Source organism: Schistocerca americana, chromosome 4, assembly GCF_021461395.2.
Source record: "Schistocerca americana isolate TAMUIC-IGC-003095 chromosome 4, iqSchAmer2.1, whole genome shotgun sequence".
Classification (NCBI taxonomy): Eukaryota; Metazoa; Arthropoda; class Insecta; order Orthoptera; family Acrididae; genus Schistocerca; species Schistocerca americana.
This window is the reverse complement of record NC_060122.1, coordinates 650,955,218-650,977,189: the sequence shown is the minus strand read 5'-3', so window position 1 is coordinate 650,977,189 and position 21,972 is coordinate 650,955,218. Positions and strand designations below refer to the sequence as shown.

Below are 21,972 nucleotides of genomic sequence, written 5' to 3'. Positions count from 1 at the left end.
AATTTTGGTTCCGGATGAATGGTATGACACCAATAGAAGTGCATGACACACGACATCATGGCTGAAAACTGGAAGCCATGGGCTAGTGCCCAAGACTGCGTCTTGTGAATGGCTCCCTGTAGGCGCTGCTCAGCAACACCAGTACTGGTGGAGCAGTACAAAATGCAGAAGTCGTCTGCATACAAAGAAGGTGAGACCGACGGCCTGACAGCTGCTGCTAGACCATTAATGGACACTAAAAATAGAGATACACTGAATACAGAGCCCTGCAGGACCTCATTCTCCTGGATATGGGGGGCACCAACTTGGACATGGAAAGTATGGAGCGATATGAAATTTTGGATAAAAATCAGGAACGGGCCCCAGAGATCCCACTCATATAATGTGGCAAAGATACGACGTCGCCAGGTCGTGTTGTAAGCTTTTCGTAAATCAAAAAAGACAGCAACCAGGTGTTGGCATCTGGAAAAGGCTGTTCGGATGGCAGACTTGAGGGAAACTAGATTATCAATGGTAGAGCGACCCTGGCGGAAACCGCCCTGGCCTGGAGCCAGTAGGCCATGTGACTCGAGGACCAAACACAATCGCCGACTTACCATACATTCTAACAGCTTACAAATAACATTGGTGAGGCTGATAGGCCGATAGCTATCCACATCAAGCGGGTTTTTACCAGGTCTGAGCACTGGAATGATGGTGCTCTCCTGCCATTGCAATGGAAAGAAGCCATCGCACCAGATCCGGTTGAAGATGAGGAGATGTCACTTGTAGTCGGACGAGAGATGTTTGACCATCTGACTGTGGATCAAATCTGGACCACGAGCTGTGTCGGGGCAATGTGCAAGGACGCTGAGGAGCTCCCACTCTGTAAATGGAGCACTGTGATGTTCAGCAAACGAGAGGGCTTTCCTTTCCATCCATCGTTTGAGGATGCGAAATGCTGGGTGATAATTCTCGGACGCGCAGGCTCAACACAGTGCTCAGCAAAGTGCTCGGCAATTGCGTTTGCATCGGTAGATAACACGCCATTGATGTTATTGCCAGTAACACCTGTTGTGGTCTGGTATCCACAAACACATCTGATCTTCATCAGACTTGGGAAGATGACGTATGGCACCCAATGGTCGAGACGTACCGCTCCCAACACTCCTGTCTCCACCTTTCTATTAGCTGCCGAATGCGGGCACGGAGCCATTTAAAAGCTAAGGTGCTCTCTAGGGAAGGGTGATGCTTGTATTGCTGTAGAGCTCGCCGATGCTCTTTAATGGCCTCAGTGATTTCTGGCGACCACCAAGGTACTGACTTTCGTCGGGTGCACCCTAAAGAACAAGGGATCGTGTTTTCTGCCACAGAAATGACCATTCTAGTGACCTGCTCAACTACCACATCAATAGTACCATGTGAGGGAGATTCAACGGTGACAACAGAGGTGAAAGCTTCCCAGTCTGCCTTGGTTAAAGCCCATCTCGGTAAACGTCCGGGGGAATGGCACTGGGGAAGTGACAAGAAGATGGGAAAGTGGTCACTACCACACAAGTCATCGTGGGCTCTCCAGTGGACAGATGGGAGAAGTCCTGGGCTGCAGAGGGATAAATCAATGGCCAAGTACACGCCATGAGCCAGACTGAAATGTGTGGGGACCCCAGTATTTAAGAGGCAGAAGTCGAACACAGTACCACCCCACAAGGGGTTATGAGTGTTAAAATCTCCCAAAAGTAGGAAAGGTTTAGGGAGTTGATGAATCAGTGCAGCCAATGCATTCAGGGATATGCACCATCTGGAGGAAGATATACATTGCAGACAGTTATTTCCTGTGCCGTCCTTATTCTGACAGCCACAGCTTCAAGAGGGGTTTGAAGGGGCACAGGTTCAATGCATACTGAGTTCAGGACATAGACACAAACTCCCTCTGACACTCTATTATAGTCGCTATAGTTCTTTTAATATCCTCTACAGAAACGAAGGACAGGGGTCGGCATTGCCGGGAACCAGGTTTCCTGGTGGGCAATGCAAAGCAGGTGTAAAGCTGAACAGCTGCGTAGCTCAGCCAGGTGGTGGAAAAAGCGACAGCAATTCCACTGGAGGATGACGTTATCATGAGTATGGGAAGGCATGAAGCACGCAAGGAGGCAGGTTACACCTCAGGATCACCTGCCACCACCAACTGAGTATTTGTATCCATTCCTATTGTTGATGAGGCATCAGTGAGATCCAGGTCCTCAGGGGACGCTGAGACCTCCACCTCATCCGCAGGTGTAGAACTGGTAGGGAGTGGTGGTGTTGGGGCCACCAGAGGGTCCTTTTTCTTAGCAGACTTCTTTGTTTGCTTGCCCTCTCACTTCTCTTTAGGGACTTGCTGGGAGGACTTCTCCTAAGTAGCTTCAGGCACGAAGGAAGACCGTGAAGCTCTTTGTCCAGCGGTTTTTGGCTCCTTTAGCCACTGGTGAGTGTCTGCTGTGACATTAGTGCAGACCTCGGGAGAAAGGGTCCCAAGAGACGCTTTCCACATCAGAGGAGCCGGAGGAGGCTGTTGCTTCTCCAGATGGGTGGAGGGGAGGACCAATGTCCCCTGCATTTGTGGGGGCGTAGCTCCCGAAGTAGGTACTTTGGGAGCAACGTTTGCCCCCTACCACCATGGAGGTGGATGTATTCTGGAGGCACAGAGGGCCCACTGTTTGTGGCATAGAATGTGGTACGACTGGTATTTTTGATGGCGATGGTAATATAGCTGCAGCATATGTGGACGTCAACCGAACGGGTGTAAACGTTCAAATTTACGTTTAGCCTCTTGGTAAGTCAACTGGTCCAGGGTCTAGTACTACATGATTTTTCGCTCCTTTTGGAGTACTGTGCAGTCTGGCGAGCAGGAGGAGTGCTGCTCTCTGCAGTCGATGCAAGTGGGAGGAGGCGCACAGGGAGTATCTGGATGCAGTGGACATCCGCAGTCTTGACATGTGGCATTGGGAGTGCAGCGGAAAGACATGTTCCCAAATTTCCAGCACTTAAAGCATCACATAGGGGGAGGGATGTATGGTTTAACATCACAGCAGTAAACCATCACCTTGACCTTTTCAGGCAATGAATCACCCTCAAGGGTCAAGATGAAAGCACTGGTAGCAACCCTGTTGTCTTTTAGTCCCCTGTAAACGCACCCGATGAAATGAACACCCCACTGTTCTATATTGGTGTGGAGCTCGTTGTCAGACTGCAAGAGGAGGTTGTGATGGAAAATAATCCACTGGACCATGTTGAGGCTTTTACGGGGAGTGACAGATACAGGAATATCAGCCAGTCACAAGCGAGTAACACCCGGGATTGGGCTGGGGATGCTCTCTGAATCAAGACTGCACTGCTTTCACTTCCCCAAAACTTACCCTCACGATGTTCAACAAAAAATTGAGTCTTCATAGGTAGAAACGAGTCCCCATCTTTTCTGCTACAGACTAATAATTTTTTTTTTTTTTTTTTTTTTTTTGTCATCAGTCTACTGACTGGTTTGATGCGGCCCGCCACGAATTCCTTTCCTGTGCTAACCTCTTCATCTCAGAGTAGCACTTGCAACCTACGTCCTCAATTATTTGCTTGACGTATTCCAATCTCTGTCTTCCTCTACAGTTTTTGCCCTCTACAGCTCCCTCTAGTACCATGGAAGTCATTCCCTCATGTCTTAGCAGATGTCCTATCATCCTGTCCCATCTCCTTATCAGTGTTTTCCACATATTCCTTTCCTCTCTGATTCTGCGTAGAACCTCCTCATTCCTCACCTTATCAGTCCACCTCATTTTCAACATTCGTCTATAGCACCACGTCTCAAATGCTTCGATTCTCTTCTGTTCCGGTTTTCCCACAGTCCATGTTTCACTAAAGTGCGCGTCATTTATGTTGGCGGCCGAGTTTAGGTTCGTTCTGCGCATCTGACGTCACAAAACACAGTCAGCCAATGAACAGAGAATGACGTTGCCAGATCTCGACTGGAGTGCATAGCATGGATGAGTGTCTTCAGTATTAGAAACGTTCAGTCATAAATAAAGTAATAGAACAAAAGCAATGTCTTGATAGCAGACTTTCTTTTATAGAAAGTTTGGAAAAAGCGTTCCTTATACCAATTGCTTCATATTCTATTAATTAATTAAACCAAACAAGCAATAAGACTCCTAATTCAGGCGATAGGAAGGAAAGGTGTTTGTATCAATCTCACGAACCGCTTTTTCGCACTAAAGAAGAGCAGTAATTGTTTATTTCCTATTGTACTTCGGCGAAGCGTGAGTAATTCATAGTCATACCAAAAGTGTTTGTCAGTGTTTTGCGTAACGTGTTAGACTCCTCACTGTGTACTGTAGGCAAACGATCTGCGTTAGCGTAATGGTTAAGGTGCTGGACTTCTATGTGAAAGGTTATGAGTTCAAACCTTGTGCGGAACTTAATTTTTTTAATTATTTAAAAACAATATCGAAGTGCCTTACTTCATGAATTATATTCGTTTGAATGCAATTTTTTGAAATTTCTAGTGCTTTGTCTCTTCATTAACTCTTTCGCTGCTGCAGACACGTGCTCCCCGCATTCCGCGCTGTGCGCAATTTTGTCGTCACTGCACTGCTCGCCTGTGCAGACACATGCTGTTCCCACTGCTTTGACACACTTATCATTCGATTTCACAAAAACTATTTGGCCCAAAAATTTGATTTTTACACGTCGTCTTGACTGATACCTTCCCCCCATAAATGACTTAATTTTGTTTCGATGTTCAACGCAGCTATTGTGCAGCATTAAATGTAGTAAACCACTGCACGAAATTTTGAAGAGTTTGCAGAGGTAAAAGTCCATAGCGTATACTTTCCGTACGGTCTATTTCAGTTGCCACAATCTTGAGAATGAAATGTGGACAAGATACCTAAATTTCATATAAAATTTACTGTATAACAATATCTCATATAATTTAAGTACCACATAGGTCGCTACAGTCTGGAACCGCGCGACCGCTGCGGTCGCAGGTTCGAATCCTGCATCGGGCGTGGATGTGTGTGATGTCCTTAGGTTAGTCAGGTTTAGGTAGTTCTAAGTTCTAGGGGACTGATGACCACAGCAGTTAAGTCCCATAGTGCTCAGAGCCATTTGAACCACATAGGTGTCGTATGTAATATTGAGAAATATTCCGTCTTTCGCGACTGTAATAAAAGTTTTATTTACACCGGACGCGTTTGGCTTTATTTTAAAGCACTTCAATCAATGAAAGGTATGGCACATACACAATGGTACTCATGTTCTCTTTCTTGTTTTTGTTCCACAGTCGCAGTTTCACCTATGGTACTGAAATATATTCCTCTTCTGCAACTGTAATAAGCGACTTATTTAGACCAGACGCGTTTCTCGCTTTTGAAGCATCTTCAGTGGACAGTATTTTGTCTCCTCCATTGCCAAGTCACCTTTCGTAGTTTTGTGCTGCGGTAACACAATATTCAACGTTTGTGTTGGCAGATCAGTGTTTTAGCAAATAAATTATGTTTGTGTGTACCACACACAAAAATTATATTTGACATAGCTCAGAGCACTTCACTGATAGACGGTATATTCAAGTCCTAATGTTTTTGTAAGTCCACAGTTTTGTTTAATGTATTTTGTCTACTTCCTTTGGATTCATTGAAGTGCTTTAAAATAAAGCCAAACATGCTCAGTGTAAATAAAACTTTTGTTACAGTCGCGAAAGACGGAATATTTCTCAATATTACGTACGACACCTATGTGGTACTTAAATGAGATATTGTTATACAGTAAATTTTATATGAAATTTAGGTATCTTGTCCACATTTCATTCTCAACATTGTGGCAACTAAAATCGACCATACGGAAATATACGCTACGGACTTCTACCTCTGCAAACTCTTCAAAATTCCGTGCAATGGTTTACTACATTTAATGCTGCATAATAACTGCGTTGAACATCGAAACAAAATTAAATCATTTATGGGGGGAAGGTATCAGTCAAGAAGACATGTAAAAATCTAATTTTTGGGCCAAATAGTATTTGTGGAATCGAATGATAAGTGTGTCAAAGCAGTGGGAACACCGTGTGTCTGCACAGGCGAGCAGTGCAGTGACAAAATCGCGCACAGCGCGGAATGCAGGGAGCACGTCTTTGTAACAGCAAAAGGGTTAATGCGGCCGTGGTGGCTTTACTTCATGAACTGCACGCTCCCCCCTAAACGTAAGCTTGCAAACTAGCTATACTATGGCGCTGCTTCTATTGGCGCGTGCGTCGTGTGCAACTGGCAACGCAGCACTCTCCCGTGTCTGGGCGGGCATGCGCGAGCCACCAAGATAAAAGAATTCAACTATACCATACAATGCTGTACTCCAGACGTATATCCTCAGAAATTTCTTCTTCAAATTAAGGCCGGTATTTGATATTAGTAGACTTCTCTTGGCCAGAAATGCCTTTTTTGCCATAGCGAGTCTGCTTTTGATGTCCTCCTTGCTCCGTCCGTCATTGGTTATTTTACTGCCTAGGTAGCAGAATTCCTTAACTTCATTGACTTCGTGACCATCAATCCTGATGTTAAGTTTCTCGCTGTTCTCATTTCTACTACTTCTCATTACCTTCGTCTCTCCGATTTACTCTCAAACCATACTGTGTACTCATTGGACTGTTCATTCCGTTCAGCAGATCATTTAATTCTTCTTCACTTTCACTCAGGATAGTAATGTCATCAGCGAATCTTATCATTGATATCCTTTCACCTTGTATTTTAATTCCACTCCTGAACCTTTCTTTTATTTCCATCATTGCTTCCTCGATGTACAGATTGAAGAGTAGGGGCGAAAGGCTACAGCCTTGTCTTACACCCTTCTTAATACGAGCACTTCGTTCTTGATCGTCCACTCTTATTATTCCCTCTTGGTTGTTGTACATATTGTACATGACCCGTCTCTCTCTATAGCTTACCCCTACTTTTTTCAGAATCTCGAACAGCTTGCACCATTTTATATTGTCGAACGCTTTTTCCAGGTCGACAAATCCTATGAAAGTGTCCCGATTTTTCTTTATCCTTGCTTCCATTATTAGCCGTAACGTCAGAATTGCCCCTCTCGTCCCTTTACTTTTCCTGAAGCCAAACTGATTGTCACCTAGCGCATTCTCAATTTTCTTTTCCATTCTTCTGTATATTATTCTTGTAAGTAGCTTCGATGCATGAGCTGTTAAGCTGATTGTGCAATAATTCTTGCACTTGTCAGCTCTTGCCGTCTTCGGAATTGTGTGGATGACGCTTTTCCGAAAGTCAGATGGTATATCGCCAGGCTCATATATTCTACACACCAACGTGAATAGTCGTTTTGTTGCCACTTCCCCCAATGATTTTAGAAATTCTGATGGAATGTTATCTATCCCTTCTGCCTTATTTGACCGTAAGTTGTCCAAAGCTCTTTTAAATTCCGATTCTAATACTGGATCCCCAATCTCTTCTAAATCGACTCCTGTTTCTTCTTCTATCACATCAGACAAATCTTCACCCTCATAGAGGCTTTCAATGTATTCGTTCCACCTATCTGCTCTCTCCTCTGCATTTAACAGTGGAATTCCCGTTGCACTTTTAATGTTACCACCGTTGCTTTTAATGTCACCAAAGGTTGTTTTGACTTTCCTGTATGCTGAGTCTGTCCTTCCGACAATCATGTCTTTTTCCATGTCTTCACATTTTTCCTGCAGCCATTTTGTCTTAGCTTCCCTGCACTTCCTATTTATTTCATTCCTCAGCGACTTGTATTTCTGTATTCCTGATTTTCCCGGAACATGTTTGTACTTCCTCCTTTCATCAATCAACTGAAGTATTTCTTCTGTTACCCATGGTTTCTTCGCAGCTACCTTCTTTGTACCCATGTTTTCCTTCCCAACTTCTGCGATGGCCCTTTTTAGAGATGTCCATTCCTCTTCAACTGTACTTCCTACTGTGCTATTCCTTATTGCTGTATCTATAGTGTTAGAGAACTTCAAACATATCTCGTCATTCCTTAGTACTTCCGTATCCCACTTATTTGCGTATTGATTCTTCCTGACTAATGTCTTGAACTTCAGCCTACTCTTCATCACTACTATATTGTGATCTGAGTCTATATCTGCTCCTGGGTACGCCTTACAATCCAGTATCTGATTTCGGAATCTCTGTCTGACCATGATGTAATCTAATTGAAATCTTCCCGTATCTCCCGGCATTTTCCAAGTATACCTGTTCCTCTTGTGATTCTTGAACAGGGTATTCGCTATTACTAGCTGAAACTTGTTACAGAACTCAACTAGTCTTTCTCCTCTTTCATTCCTTGTCCCAAGCCCATATTCTCCTGTAACCTTTTCTTCTACTCCTTCCCCTACAACTGCATTCCAGTTGCCCATGACTATTAGATTTTCGTCCCCCTTTACATACTGCATTACCCTTTCAATATCCTCATACCCTTTCTCTATCTGTTCATCTTCAGCTTGCGACGTCGGCATGTATACCTGAACTATCGTTGTCGGTGTTGGTCTGCTGTCGATTCTGATTAGAACAACCCGGTCACTGAACTGTTCACAGTAACACACCCTCTGCCCTACTTCCTATTGATAACGAATCCTACACCTGATATACCATTTTCTGCTGCTGTTGATATTACCCGATACTCATCTGACCAGAAATCCTTGTCTTCCTTCCACTTCACTTCAATGACCCCTACTATATCTAGATTGAGCCTTTGCATCTCCCTTTTCAGATTTTCTGGTTTCACTACAGACTAAATACCGAGGCAAATATGGCTCTCTTCTTTCTGTAACCCTATGTTCCTCCCATGATGTAGCGAGGGAGGGAAATGATTTAAGGTCATATCTGTCAGCATTGTACTCAATCTTGCCCTTCTTAGAGACTGCTGGCACCGTATGGTCACCAGAAAGAGATGACTTAGTCCACTTCATTGCAGGTCATCCACTCTGATGCCACCCACTCCAATCAGGTGCTCTCCCCACGGGCGCCACCCAGCCACAGCAAAGGTCATCTGGAATGATGGGAGTTGCCGGGAGTCCTGATGCCCCAGGGAGGCAGGCATCTACTCCTTGCCATACGTGGGGAGTTCACAACTCAGGCGTCAGCAGTGAATGGGTACATGATGGCCCCACCACAACGGACTGACTACCATGCTGGATACTGCGTGCAGAGAAATCCAAGACTGTCATGGGGGCAAAACAGCACAGGAGACAACAGAAGAATACGACATACCCCGGAAAGTGTCTTCATCCAAATAGTTGAATTGCAGGTGGAGATGCAAAGCCATGACAAAAGGTTCAGGAGATTGTATAAGGGCACTATGGATAACTCATGCACCACGTAAGGCTTCCTTCTCCATAAGGCCCGCACTTCTGTAGAATTTGGAAAATAGCAGGTCAAACCATAAAATGGGACCTGAATTTATAGGGCCGAAAATAGTCGCCTCTTATAACAGGCAGGGATACCTCGGGCCTATTCTAACCCCCAGACCAGCAGGGTGGGTCTTGGAGGAGGAATAGGATGAGAGGAGGTTGTGTGTGACAGCTCACAGACTGGATGTAATGTGAAAAATAGTTACTGTATTGTACCGACAGTGTTTAATTTTCACACACAAAGGATTGAAAAATGTGTTAGAAGAAAGTTGTTTTTGAAAGACCAATCAAAAGTTAATCATATTTAACAATTTTTTACAACGATCTGGAAGAAAATTATACTGAAATTTACATAATGGAGATAATTCTGGATGATTACAATGGATAATTAATTTTTCTATTGGACTCCAATTTTGCTCAATTAATTACTTTTATGTAACACACTACATACCCTTCATAGCTGGATTACACACCAATTTTGATTGTTGCCTCACTGACTGAAAAACTGTTAAGTTTCACTCCTATCCTGATTTTAGTTATACAATTTCATCAGTGCTGACTATGCCTGTCTACCTTGCATACACGAAACTGTTTACACTTATATTCCTACAGCTGATACTGCATTGTCTAAGAAAAACATTTTATTCCATTACATAGCCTTCACCAGCACTGCATAGTTGTGAAACGTGGACAACAGGCAAAAATGAAATGTAACCTCTCGAAGCATTTGGGGTGTGATGCCAGACGTGTCTGTTACACATAAAGTGGACAGATAAAACCACCAACCAGAAAGTCCTGCAAAAAAGTGGGAAGAAAAGTCATTTAGGAGAACAACAGAGCAAGGGAGACACAAATGAACTGGTCACATACTACGACACAACCTGTTCCTTGTGAATGTCTTAGAGGGAACATTACAAGAGAAGATAGTTTGACCAAGAGTGGCACTTTTAGATCACGCTGCACATGGTGCAAGGGTATCTGATTATGCATAAATTAATAGATCTAGGTGGATAGCTGCAAACCATTTGTGAGACTGATGATGGAGATGTGATGCGTCTTGTAGTTTTAGGATTAATTTTACTTATTTTTTGGATTTCTCCAAATAGTAAACTCTTTTCCAACTATCAAATTGCAACTGATCTCTAACCCCACTTCATACATTTAATCCAGTTCTGATGAACTAAACCTAATGGGTAAATATGATTTGCAGAAATTCCCACATTTAACTAAGAGATAAATTGCAGTGATGAGTCCCACAAATGTGAATTTTCATTTACAATGCACTGCCTGTTTAGTATAACTCATTATAACATTGTCAACAGCCATGCTGCAATGGTAATACCAATACCCATCAGGTCACCAAATTCAAGTCCTGCTGGGCTTGGCTAGAACTTTGATAGATCACTGTCCGGATCTGTCAAGCACTGTTGGCAAATGGTGTGCGCTCAGCCCTTGTGATGCCAACTGGGTAGTTACCTGACTGAGAAGTAAATTGACAATGGCCGTGAGATAGGTTTGCCGACCAAATGCCACTCCATATCTGCATCCAGTTGTGCCTATCGGTAGAGGATGACACGACAGTAGGTGATACCTACTGCCTGTTCGGGCAGAGTTATAACATGAATCTTTTCAAACAAATTTAATGGAAGCAAAGAATTCCACACAGTACTATGTTCAAATTTTTTTCTGAGTGTACACATTTTATTGCTTTCAGCAGAGAATCTACAAAATGTATATACTGTAACACAACAAACACAAAACGTTGAATATTAAAATATCATCCACACACTTTACATATAACCTATAAGCAGTTCTAAGGAAATCAAACGGAACTGGAAAATGGTATGTGAAATTTGGCTGAGGATCTATCCTCATCCTTCCATATTAAATTTACAGTATACTTGTAAATGTTATATTTAATTAGCACCATGCTGCCATCGTGCCACGAAAAATTAACCATCCTGCCTGTTCTTACAACTAACTACATCTTTTCTTCTCATATTGAAGGTCATTCTTTCCATTCTCTGCATACATTCTTCCTCACCTCCAAAAATAAAAGTTGAAACAGATTTTAATACATTTTTTCTGGCTCTCTCTCACTACCCCTCCCGTCTTTTTCCCAGCATAATACTGCTACACAAAAATAATATGCAAACACTTATAGTAAGAAGAAATTTGTTTAATGTCATGTGGCATTACCGCCATTGGTAGAGAAGATAGTTTGTCTTCACCTTGGTATCAATGAATGCAGTACTTGGCACACTGTCTTACTTGCACGTAACAATTTATTTACATCCAGTTACGGACAGCAAACATACACTATTAACTTTCAAACTTGATAAAGGATAACTGTCATCCAAACTTGGTCTTCAATAAATTATAATATGCAAGTGAGACTGTGTATTATGTATCATATTCCTTGTTAACCTGCTGTTGTTCCATGGCACCACGGCAAATATTATCAACAAATGCAATCATGTATAGCAGATGGTAGTATTTTATACAATTTTGCACAGAAAAGGGATGTGTAGGCTAACAATCTTTTACAATGAATGCTTCCCCCATTAATTTTCTCAGCTTATACTTCAGTTGTCACAAGGTAGAAGACTTCCACTTGCACAAAAAGCCAAACCAGGCAAACTATAGCTGAGCTGTGCTAAGGGTAATATGAATTAAGAGCAGTGTTGCCATATCAACCCCTTAAATAAACCCCTTTTATGACAGATGTTCTTTCAGGTGTCGTTCCTTCTTATGATGCTACCTGGACAGCACTTGTGGCAGAAATGAAACTGTGGCAACAATGTACGCTTAGATACACTGGCCAAGCTGGACTGGGCCAAAAGGTTTCTCACTGACACCAGAAACAGAGGGAAGACAATGGGCTGGTTAGCTGCCCCCCCCCCTCCCCACCCCACCAGCCATCACTTTCATTGCTCCCTAATAGTGTGGATACTCCATATGAAAACATTTAAAAGTTTAAATTATACTGCCTATTTTGCTTAGAGAAGTGAAGTTTATGAGTTTCTGTTCAATTATTCCAATCTGGAAGCCCAGTCACATATTTTTACATTAGTGAACAGTGTTTAACACTTTGAAGACCAGCCACTTAAGAAGAATACCACGCCTAGGAACTGGCCGTTTATGCTGTTATTTAAAGCATTACTGGCACATATTCAATTGACGTAGCATCAAGAGCAATACATACTAAAAATGGGCAGGCTTCATGTTTTATTTTTCATATTTATTGTACTTCCTAGACACATTACAAATTTTAAAATAATGAAAACAGAAAGTATTATTATCCTCCCAACAAAAAACTATGATGCGAGTTATTACGCAATTCTTACTCTTGAGCTTCCAAAATTTCTTGCTCACTCAATAAACCTGATGTATTTGCAGCAGAATTACATCAAACTGAAAAATCTAATGAGAAAAAAACGTTGAATTATGTCAATGCGATCATTCTGGCTCAGCCATTCATGACACAACAACAGCTGTTATGTTCGCTAATTTTTTTCCCCTCTTAACAACTAGAGAAACTGACAACAGAAGGCAGTATCAGTCAAGGGGCAGGTTGTGTTTTCATATGAATGAGTCCCTTTTTGAATGATAGGTGGCTTGCATGCCGAGAAAACTGCAGCCCAACCTATATTTGGGCATGGTCTTTTTAACACTAAGTTGTGACCCGAGCTATGCTTGGACTTGGTCTCCAAAGTGAGAATATGTTTCTTCTTCCACCACATAGTTTTGAATTGGATAACTCTACACAGTATCTATGCAACATTTCATTCTGAAAGATATGTATCTGTGTAACAGCTCTACACTATCAAATGAGTTAATGGTGCAGGCAATAAAATGCATCTTACTCATCCATCCATGGGCCTCTTAAATGTTCCTTTGTTAGTTTCATCACAGCGAAGAACCATTCCCAAAAAGTGAAGTTTCTGTCTGGAAGTGGTTCCTTGCAGAATTGTGACCAACTAAGCAGCATACCACTGTAGTCTGCCACTTGGGGATTCCTAGTATGGAAAATAGAAAAGTGAAAGATTAAATCATTTAAAAGTGACATTTTCCAACAAAACACCTCCAAGTAAAGAATGAAAAGAGTATATTTAAATCACAGTTCTGTTGACATAGCAAAACATTACTTCTTTTTTAATTTAGCATCCACACAATTAAGCAAGCTCTAACCATTGAATAATTTTAATTACCAAACAAACATGCAAATGAAGCAATAGGTATGGGTAAGAAATTCATATGCAGAAAACCTTGAAGGATAAATAGTGAAACTGACTCATAAACTTACTTTTCTCCCTATACAATGCAAACCCCTTACTCCAGTAAATTTGCACCTTACCTTCTCTAGACATTAATTACCCTCATGCCTGTCTTCTATGGAGAACATTGTCACAGAATTTGTATTTTTATGTATCTCAACGGGTTTTAACAGAACCTGTACATCGTTGTTTAAAAAAATATATATAGTCTATGTCTGTCCAAATATTAATTAGAGTATCATGCAAAAATTTCAAGTAAATTGGTCAAGAACTTTTCATGATTTTTGCTAACAATGCTGCCCCTTCATTTACTAGAGTATAATGTAAAAGTTTGAAGTAGGTTGGGGAAGAACTTTGAGATTTTTGCTAACTACTTTTTTAAAGAATAACTTGCCTTTATATAGTAATACATATTGCAAATTATATACTAAAATTGTATGATGGATACTGCAAATCTGCTATGAAATGACAATACAGTAGCATACGGAAAGAATTTAGACTTAGCTGACAATGAAAGAGCAAAAAATTACAACAATCTACAGACGGAATTCATTGTTCTGTACATCAAGAAGCACTTTGTGCTAAATTTGCAGGCATGGACCACATGAAGAAACTGGTGGTACGAATAGTAAAATTTCTGAAGTCACACACATTATTCCTTTGTCAGTTGCAATAGTTTTTGATGGAACTGAAAGAAGAGTATAGAGATTTTATATATTACAGCAAAGAACATTGATTAAATCACTGAGCACATTTGTAACAATTTTTCAATTTAATACCTGCTATTGCTGAATTTATAAAGGAAGAAGGAGGGCAGGATCATCTGGAATTGGATTGCAAACCAAGCATTTTAAGTAGACTTGACTGCACCATGCCTACAGTACCAAATTTCAAATTAAGAAACAACTTATTTCTCATTTGATGGGAATGCATTTACAAAGAAAATCGCACTACAGAAGGGACAAATACTGACAAACACAGTCCATTTCCCTAAGTTCACTGGCGTTAAAGAAAATGCTAGGTTTGAAGAATTCATTGTGGCCTCAAAAGAATTACAAGAATAGTTTTCTAAACGTTTTGAAGGCATTGTGCCAATCCTACATCTGTTTTCAAGCTGTCTTCTAGACCATTTGCCATTTCAGTAGACAGTGTCCCTGGGCATGTGCAGGTGTAACTGATTGATCTGCAGTGTAATTTCCATTTGAAAGGCAAATCCTTTTACATTAAAAATGTTCAGAATGTCTACATTGTTTTCTTCAGATGTCTACATTGTTTTCTTCAGATAAGTGTTTCCACATGTCCATAATGAGGTTGTGAAAGTGCTATAATATTTCGAGCAACACGTTTGTGAAAGACCTTTTTTCGATTCTGAAACGCGGTTCAAACCTGAATTAGTAACATGAATGACCACAGTTTGCATCGTCCCAGAATTTCATTAGTTAAATTAATTCAGATGCAAAACAAATTCTATTTAACATGAAAGTTGCAATGCCTGCCTCCAACAGTTACTGGCAAAGAAAAAGAATTTTATGTTTACAGAATGATTGAAGAGGATATTCACTGCAGCCAAGAGTGCATTTGTTACACACAATGAGTTTTAATAGAGTTCATCCTGCAATTATATTACAAGAACAACAGGTACAGTACCAGAAGGAAATGATTGAAGTATCTATGTTCAATAGGTAAAAATAATAAAGCAGTCAATTAACAAACATGACGCTTCATTAGGAATGGTCCTGTTGGAAGTGGTATGCCCTTGGCTTGCTCTGACCTTTGGCTGACTTATCTAGCCAGTTATGAGGGGACCTACAGCCAAACGAATACTCTGAACCGCAGCCCAGCTCAGCATTTTAAGCTTTATGAACATTGCCAGAGGTAACAGAAAAGATAAGGGACAAATAAAAATACAAGGACTGACCACAAATCCGACCACAGACCATAGTCTGACACTCAATGACTGAGCCACCGACCCACACTACTGATATTCAAAATTGTAATCAGTGACCAAATGTCACTGTACCAACCTGATGTGGAGAGTAAGTGGAGGAAGAGGAGATTAGCGTTTAACGTCCCATGAACAATGAAGTCATCAAAGCCAGAGCACAAGTTCGGATTGGGGAAGAATGGAGAAGGAAAGCAACCATACCCTAACCAGGAAAACACCCCAGCATTAGACTTAAGTACTTTAGAAAAATCATAGAAAACCTATATCAGGAAGGTCTGACAAAGGTTTGAACTATTGGCCTCCCAAAAGCGAGACCTGTGTGCTAACCACTGCGCTATCCCGCTCGGTGTAGAAAATAAGTAGCAGTAGAGATGGTATAGATCACGGTTGGCAACGGTGTGCCAAACTGCACACACGCATAATGTGCTGCACACATGTACTCTGAGCCTCAGTCTGTCTCAGCACTGCTTAATACATCTTGGTTTTGCTCAGTCCTTTTTGGAACTACTTGGTACAATGCGACATTTGATTTAGCAGCATGATGTGGCACTGTTTCTTATGGTATTTGGTGTGTCTTTTTTGTGGGCACTACTTTCTTCAGTTTGGCAGAATTGTGGTGCCAACACTGCTCATCCTTCACTATTTGTTTGTGGTATAAAGTAAGTCCACAGATCTACTTCTTACCTGCACGAAGAGAGGCTGTCTAGCAATCTATCATCATAAGCCTTTACAAATGAATGGCAATTACAGAAGAGAAAAAGTTGAATTTTCAATACCTATTATACAGTCGCACCATCGACAAGAACAACAAATTTAGTGTGGAATGGTTTTACAACACCATGCAGAAAGAATTTAAAGACTTAGTTGGCCATGAAAAACTAAAAAATTATGACTGATAAACAATTGTACAGGATTCATTGTTCTGGACATCAAGAAGCATTTTGTGCTAAATTTTCAGGCATGGTGCATGTGATGAAATTGGTGGTACAAATATTATTCTGAATTTACTTGCATTATTAAACTATCATTTGCAATCATTTTTGAAGGAACTGAATGAAGAGCGTGGACACATTATATACCACTGTGAAGTACATTGGATCAGTCAAGATGAATGCCTGGAACCATTTTTCAATTTAAGACCCACTGCTGTTGAATCTCTGAAGGAGAAAGGAAAGCAGGAAAGAAAATTAGAAGATCTGGAATGGATTGAAGACCTTGCATTTTAGATGATGCTGACTGCAGATTGCCCTCAGCAAGAGGTTGCAAGACTAAAAGTAACATATTTCTGCTTTTATTGAAAGTGGGCACATTTAAAAAGAGTCACATTGTGGAAGGGATAACTTCTGATAAACCCTAAGCTCACTGGCATTAAGGAAAATGCAAATTTTAAAGAATTCATTAATATGGTGTTGAAAGCATTACAGGAACAGTTTTCTAAATATTTCGATGATACTGCCAATCTTACATCTGTTTTTGAGGCCATTTGCCGTTTCAGTTTAAAGTGCCCCTATGCAAGTCCAGATGAAATTCATCAATCTGCCATGTAACTCCCATTTAAAAGACTACTACTTTCACATTAAAGCTGTCCAGGAGTTCTACAATGTTTTCCCTGGGAAGAGTTTCCTTAACGAAGTTGCAAATGTTGGTTGGTTGGTTGGTTGTTTGAGGTTTAAGGGACCAAACAGCAAGCTCATCAGTCCCTTGTTTCAAATATGCTCCATTCCGCTAATGGGACATCTCAGTAAAGTCAGAACAATGAAACGGAAAAAGGGAAAAACGTAAAAGGGCAGTCACGTTGTCACTGGTAAAAAAACAAAATGAGGGAAGTTGGCAAGAGAACGAACCCAACGCTACGCTGAAGCAGCATAGGCAAGACCACCTGTGACTTAAAAGGTACAACTGCTATAATGTAGAAGGTACGTATGGGAATAGAAAGACTAACCAAGCCTTTAAAAAAAAAAAAATTAAAAAAAGGGGGGGGGGGGGGGGGGTAAAAACAGAGAAAAAGGGGAAGAAAAGAGGATTTAGGTCAGGGAGGTGAATTGGGAATCTCCGAACACTGCCTACAGTGGGAGACACCCACTCACCGCCCTGCCCCAACACCAGAGAGATTAAAAACCTCACAACTGAGAATAAAAACCACTTTCCCGGAGGAAACCGAGAACCAGAGAGAACATCCGGGAATCGTCAGCCAACATCAAAGGTAAAGTGTGGGGGAGTCTGTACTTAGCACGCAGAGCCAAAAGAAGGGGGCATTCAACCAAAATGTGAACTACTGACTGGAAGGCTCCACAACCACATAGTGGGGGTGGCTCATCACGCAAAAGAAAACCATGGGTCAGCCTGGTATGGCCAATGCGGAGCCGACACAGTGTGGCCGAGTCCTTTCGGGAGAGGCGAAAGGAAGAACGCCACGGGCCTGGCGTCACCTTAATTGCACGAAGTTTATTAGACAGGGGAGTAGCCTCCCAAGAATTGGCCCATGACTGTGTGAAGTGGGATTTGATGTGAAGCCGTAAATCCGCTGCAGGAGGGGTTACAGAAAATGGGGGGTAAGTAACTGCTCCCCCAGCCAAACGATCAGCGAGCTCATTACCCGGGATACCCACATGGCCAGGGACCCAAAGGAAGTCAATGGAACAAGCAGCATGGTGAATATCAGCGAGATGGTCATGGATGGCAGAGACCAAGGGATGGCGCGAAAAACACCGGTCAATAGCAAGGCGGCCACTCATCGAGTCCGTACATAACAAAACGCAGTTGTGTTGGGATTGTTTAATAAAGGTAAGGGCCTGGGAAATTGCCATCAATTCCGCAGTAAACACCCCACTTGTGGGTGGCAGCAGATGACTTTCCGTTCCAACAGAGGACGTGAAGGCATACCCAACATGATCAGCAGATTTAGAGCCATCAGTGTAAAAAACAACAGCATCCCGAAACTCCCATAAAATTTGGCGGAAAAAGGAACGGAACACCACTGGGGGGGGATGGAATCTTTTGGACCTCGGCGGAGATCCATCCGAATTCGAGGCCTAGGAACTAACCAAGGAGGAGTGGAGGGGAGGGAGCGAGGAAGACAGGACAAAGAAGGAAGCTGAAAATCACGGCAAAGGGACGAAAGACGCAGCCCAACCGGTAAACCCGCTCGAGGGTGGGAGTCGGGTGGGCGACGTCCATGGCCTGGGAACAGGATAGAATAGGAAGGATGAGTGGGAGAGGAACGGATAGTGAGTGCATAAGACACCAGAAGCTGGGACCGCCGAACAGAAAGGGGGGGGGGGGGGGGGGGAATCCCAGCTTCAACCAGGACACTATCAACAGGGCTAGTAGGGAAGGCACCGGTGGCCAAACAGATACCACGATGGTGGACTGGATCCAGCACGTGCAATGTTTAAGGAGCAGCTGAACCATAAACTTGACAACCATAGTCCAAGCGAGACAGAACTAGAGCACGATAAAGACAGAGGAGGAGGGAATGGTCCGCACCCCAAGAGGAGTGGGCAAGGAAGCGAAGGACATTGAGTTTACGGAAACATCCTACCTTCAGGAGTCTGATATGGGGCAGCCAAGTGAGCTTGTTGTCGAAAAGAAGACCCAGGAAACAAAACTGTGGGACCACAGGCAATCGTTGTGCAGCGAGATAGAGCTCTGGATCAGGGTGGATAGTAGTACGGCGACAGAAGTGGACCACTCGCGATTTTAAAGGAGAGAATTGAAACCCGTGTGAGAGGGTCCATGCAGAGGCACGTCGTATAGTCATCTGGAGCTGCCGTTCTGCAGATGCCATCGAGGAGGAACTAACCCAAATGCAGAAATCATCCACATACAGGGCAGGGGCGACCAAGGGACCGACAGAGGCCACAAGTCCATCGATAGCAATGAGGAAAAGAAGGACACTCAAGACAGAACCCTGTGGGATGCCCGTCTCCTGGGTCCGTGGAGAACTAAAAGCAGTACCAACTCGAACTCTGAATGACCGATGGATCAGGAAATGGTGGGAGTGGGCCCCGAAGACCCCACTGATGAAGGGGAAGTAAGATGTGATGGTGCCAGGCCGTGTCATAGGCCTTGCGAAGGTCAAAAAGCACTGCAACCAAATGGCGGCGCTGGGAAAAAGCCTGCCGAACTGCGGATTCCAAGCGAAGTAAATGATCGATTGGAGATCGTCCCTCTCGAAAGCTACACTGGTAAGGGGACAATAGATCCCGAGATTCGAGGATCCAATTGAGCCGACGGGCTACCATCCGTTCAAGTAACTTACAAACAACATTGGTCAAACTAATTGGCCGATAGCTGTCAACAGATAGGGGGTTCTTACCAGGCTTAAGGACAGGAACCACACTGCTATCCCTCCACTGAGAAGGGAAGTCACCCTGGAGCCAGATACGGTTAAACACCCGAAGAAGGTGGTGCCGTTGTGGAGCACTGAGATGTTGAAGCAGTTGGTTATGAATGGAATCTGGGCCAGGGGCCGTATCATGAGAAGAAGATAGAGCAGAAAGAAATTCCCATTCAGTAAATGGTTCGTTGTAAGATTCTGACTCACAAGTGGTGAAACATAAGGTGGGAGCTTCAGCCCGCTGTTTTTGATGACGGAAAGCAGCTGGATAGGAGGCTGGTGCTGATGCCACTGCAAAATGGGTCGCAAGATGTTCTGTCACATACCCGTGACAGAGGGACAGTAGAACTAAGGGAAAAAACAAATCGTTTCCAACATATCCGCTTGCTCTGTTTGATTAAATAACGAGCTTTAGCGCGAAGGCGTTTAAAGGTAGTAAGGCTGGCTACGGATGGGTGCCTCTTAAAGTGTTGCAAAGCTCGACGGCGATCACGGATGGCAATGGCAATGGGCGTACTCCACCACGGGACTTGCTGACGACGAAATGGTCCAGATGAGTGCGGGACAGCAAGGCTAGCAACGCGAACAATCGCGTCAGACATGTCATGTAGGACGTCATCAATACAACCTGACAAAGAGGGAGAAAACACGACCTGTGCAGTGTATAGAGGCCAATCGGCGCGTTGGAAAGACCAACGAGGTAACCTGTCCATCGGGGAGCGGGAAGGGAGCGTGATAATCAAAGGGAAATGGTCACTATCACAAAGGTCGTCGTGTGGCGACCAGTGTAATGAAGGGAGGAGAGAGGGAGAAGAAAGAGAAAGATCAATGGCAGAAAAGGTACCAAGACCGGCACTGAAATGAGTAGGGAAGCCATCATTAAGAAGGCACAGGTCATGGTCAGCAATAAATTGGTCTATAAGAAGACCTCGTCTAGATGGAAAGGCACTGCCCCACAAAGGATGATGAGCATTAAAATCCCCAAGGAGGAGGAAGGGAGGAGGAAGTTGCTGAAGAAGGGCGGTTAAGACAGCAGGTGTAAGAGTCCTGTCAGGAGGGAGATAAAGATTGCAAACTGTGACTGCAGAGTCTAGGTGGACCCTAACAGCAACCGCTTCCAATGTAGTTTGAAGAGGAATCCATGTGCTAGCAATGTCTGTACGGACCAATGTACAAACGCCACCAGAAGCCCGAAGGGGTCCGACCCGATTTCGACAGAAAACACGGAACCGACGGAGGGTCGGTGAGTGAGCATCAGTAAAATGGGATTCCTGGAGAACCACACAAGCTGCAGAGTAGGACGAAAGAAGGGATTTCAATTCCGGAATGTGACAATAGTATCCATTACAATTCCATTGGAGAACCACAGAACGATGGGTTAAATGGGGGCTGAACACACTAAATCCAGTCATACTGCCGGGTCCCCACCTGTCACCGACAAGAAGGGGGCGACATCCATGAACGACAGGTCAGAATCCGGTTGTGAAGTCGGGGGAGGGACCTCCGGTGACACCAGAGGCTCTTTGTCCCGGGACTTATGTTTCTTCTTCTTTTCAGGCTGAGATTGAGGAGGGCTGTGTGGCATAAAGGAGCCACCTGCAGCAAGATCAGGAACAGAAAGAGACCGGGCGACCTGGGGGCTGACAGACCGCGGCTCTCGCGGTCGTCGTGCGGCAGCAGACCTTTGGCCTGGAAGGTGCCTGGAAGGGGCATCCCGGGAGAGGCGCCCTTGACCGGCAGACGCCAAAGGAGTGGGACACTTCTCCAGCTGGGGAGGGGGAGCAGCACCCATAGGAGAAGGTGTGGGAGCCGCAGGGGAGGGGCGGAGGAGAGGGGTCCGGGATGGGGGTAAGGAAGGGGGAGGAAGGGGTGAAGGTGTAACCAAGGCGTAACTAGATGTCATGGACACAGGGTGAAGTCGTGCATATTTCTAAGGGTCCTCTGTGTAGGTTAAACGATCGAGGGACTTATACTCCTGTATCTTTTTTTCCTTCTTATATACTGGGCAATCTGGTGAACGTGGAGAATGACTACC

General features: G+C 43.4%; 1 protein-coding gene across 5 annotated transcripts in view; it reads right to left on the bottom strand.

Moving 5' to 3' along the window:
* LOC124613193 (signal transducer and activator of transcription 5B) overlaps nucleotides 1-21,972 on the bottom strand; it is a 146,501-nt gene that overhangs the window by 61,820 nt on the left and 62,709 nt on the right. For all 5 annotated transcript variants that reach the window (XM_047141849.1, XM_047141848.1, XM_047141853.1 and 2 more), the window contains one exon: nucleotides 13,243-13,395. In XM_047141849.1, coding sequence (XP_046997805.1) covers nucleotides 13,243-13,395 — 153 coding nt within the window. The remainder of the gene's footprint in view (nucleotides 1-13,242; nucleotides 13,396-21,972) is intronic.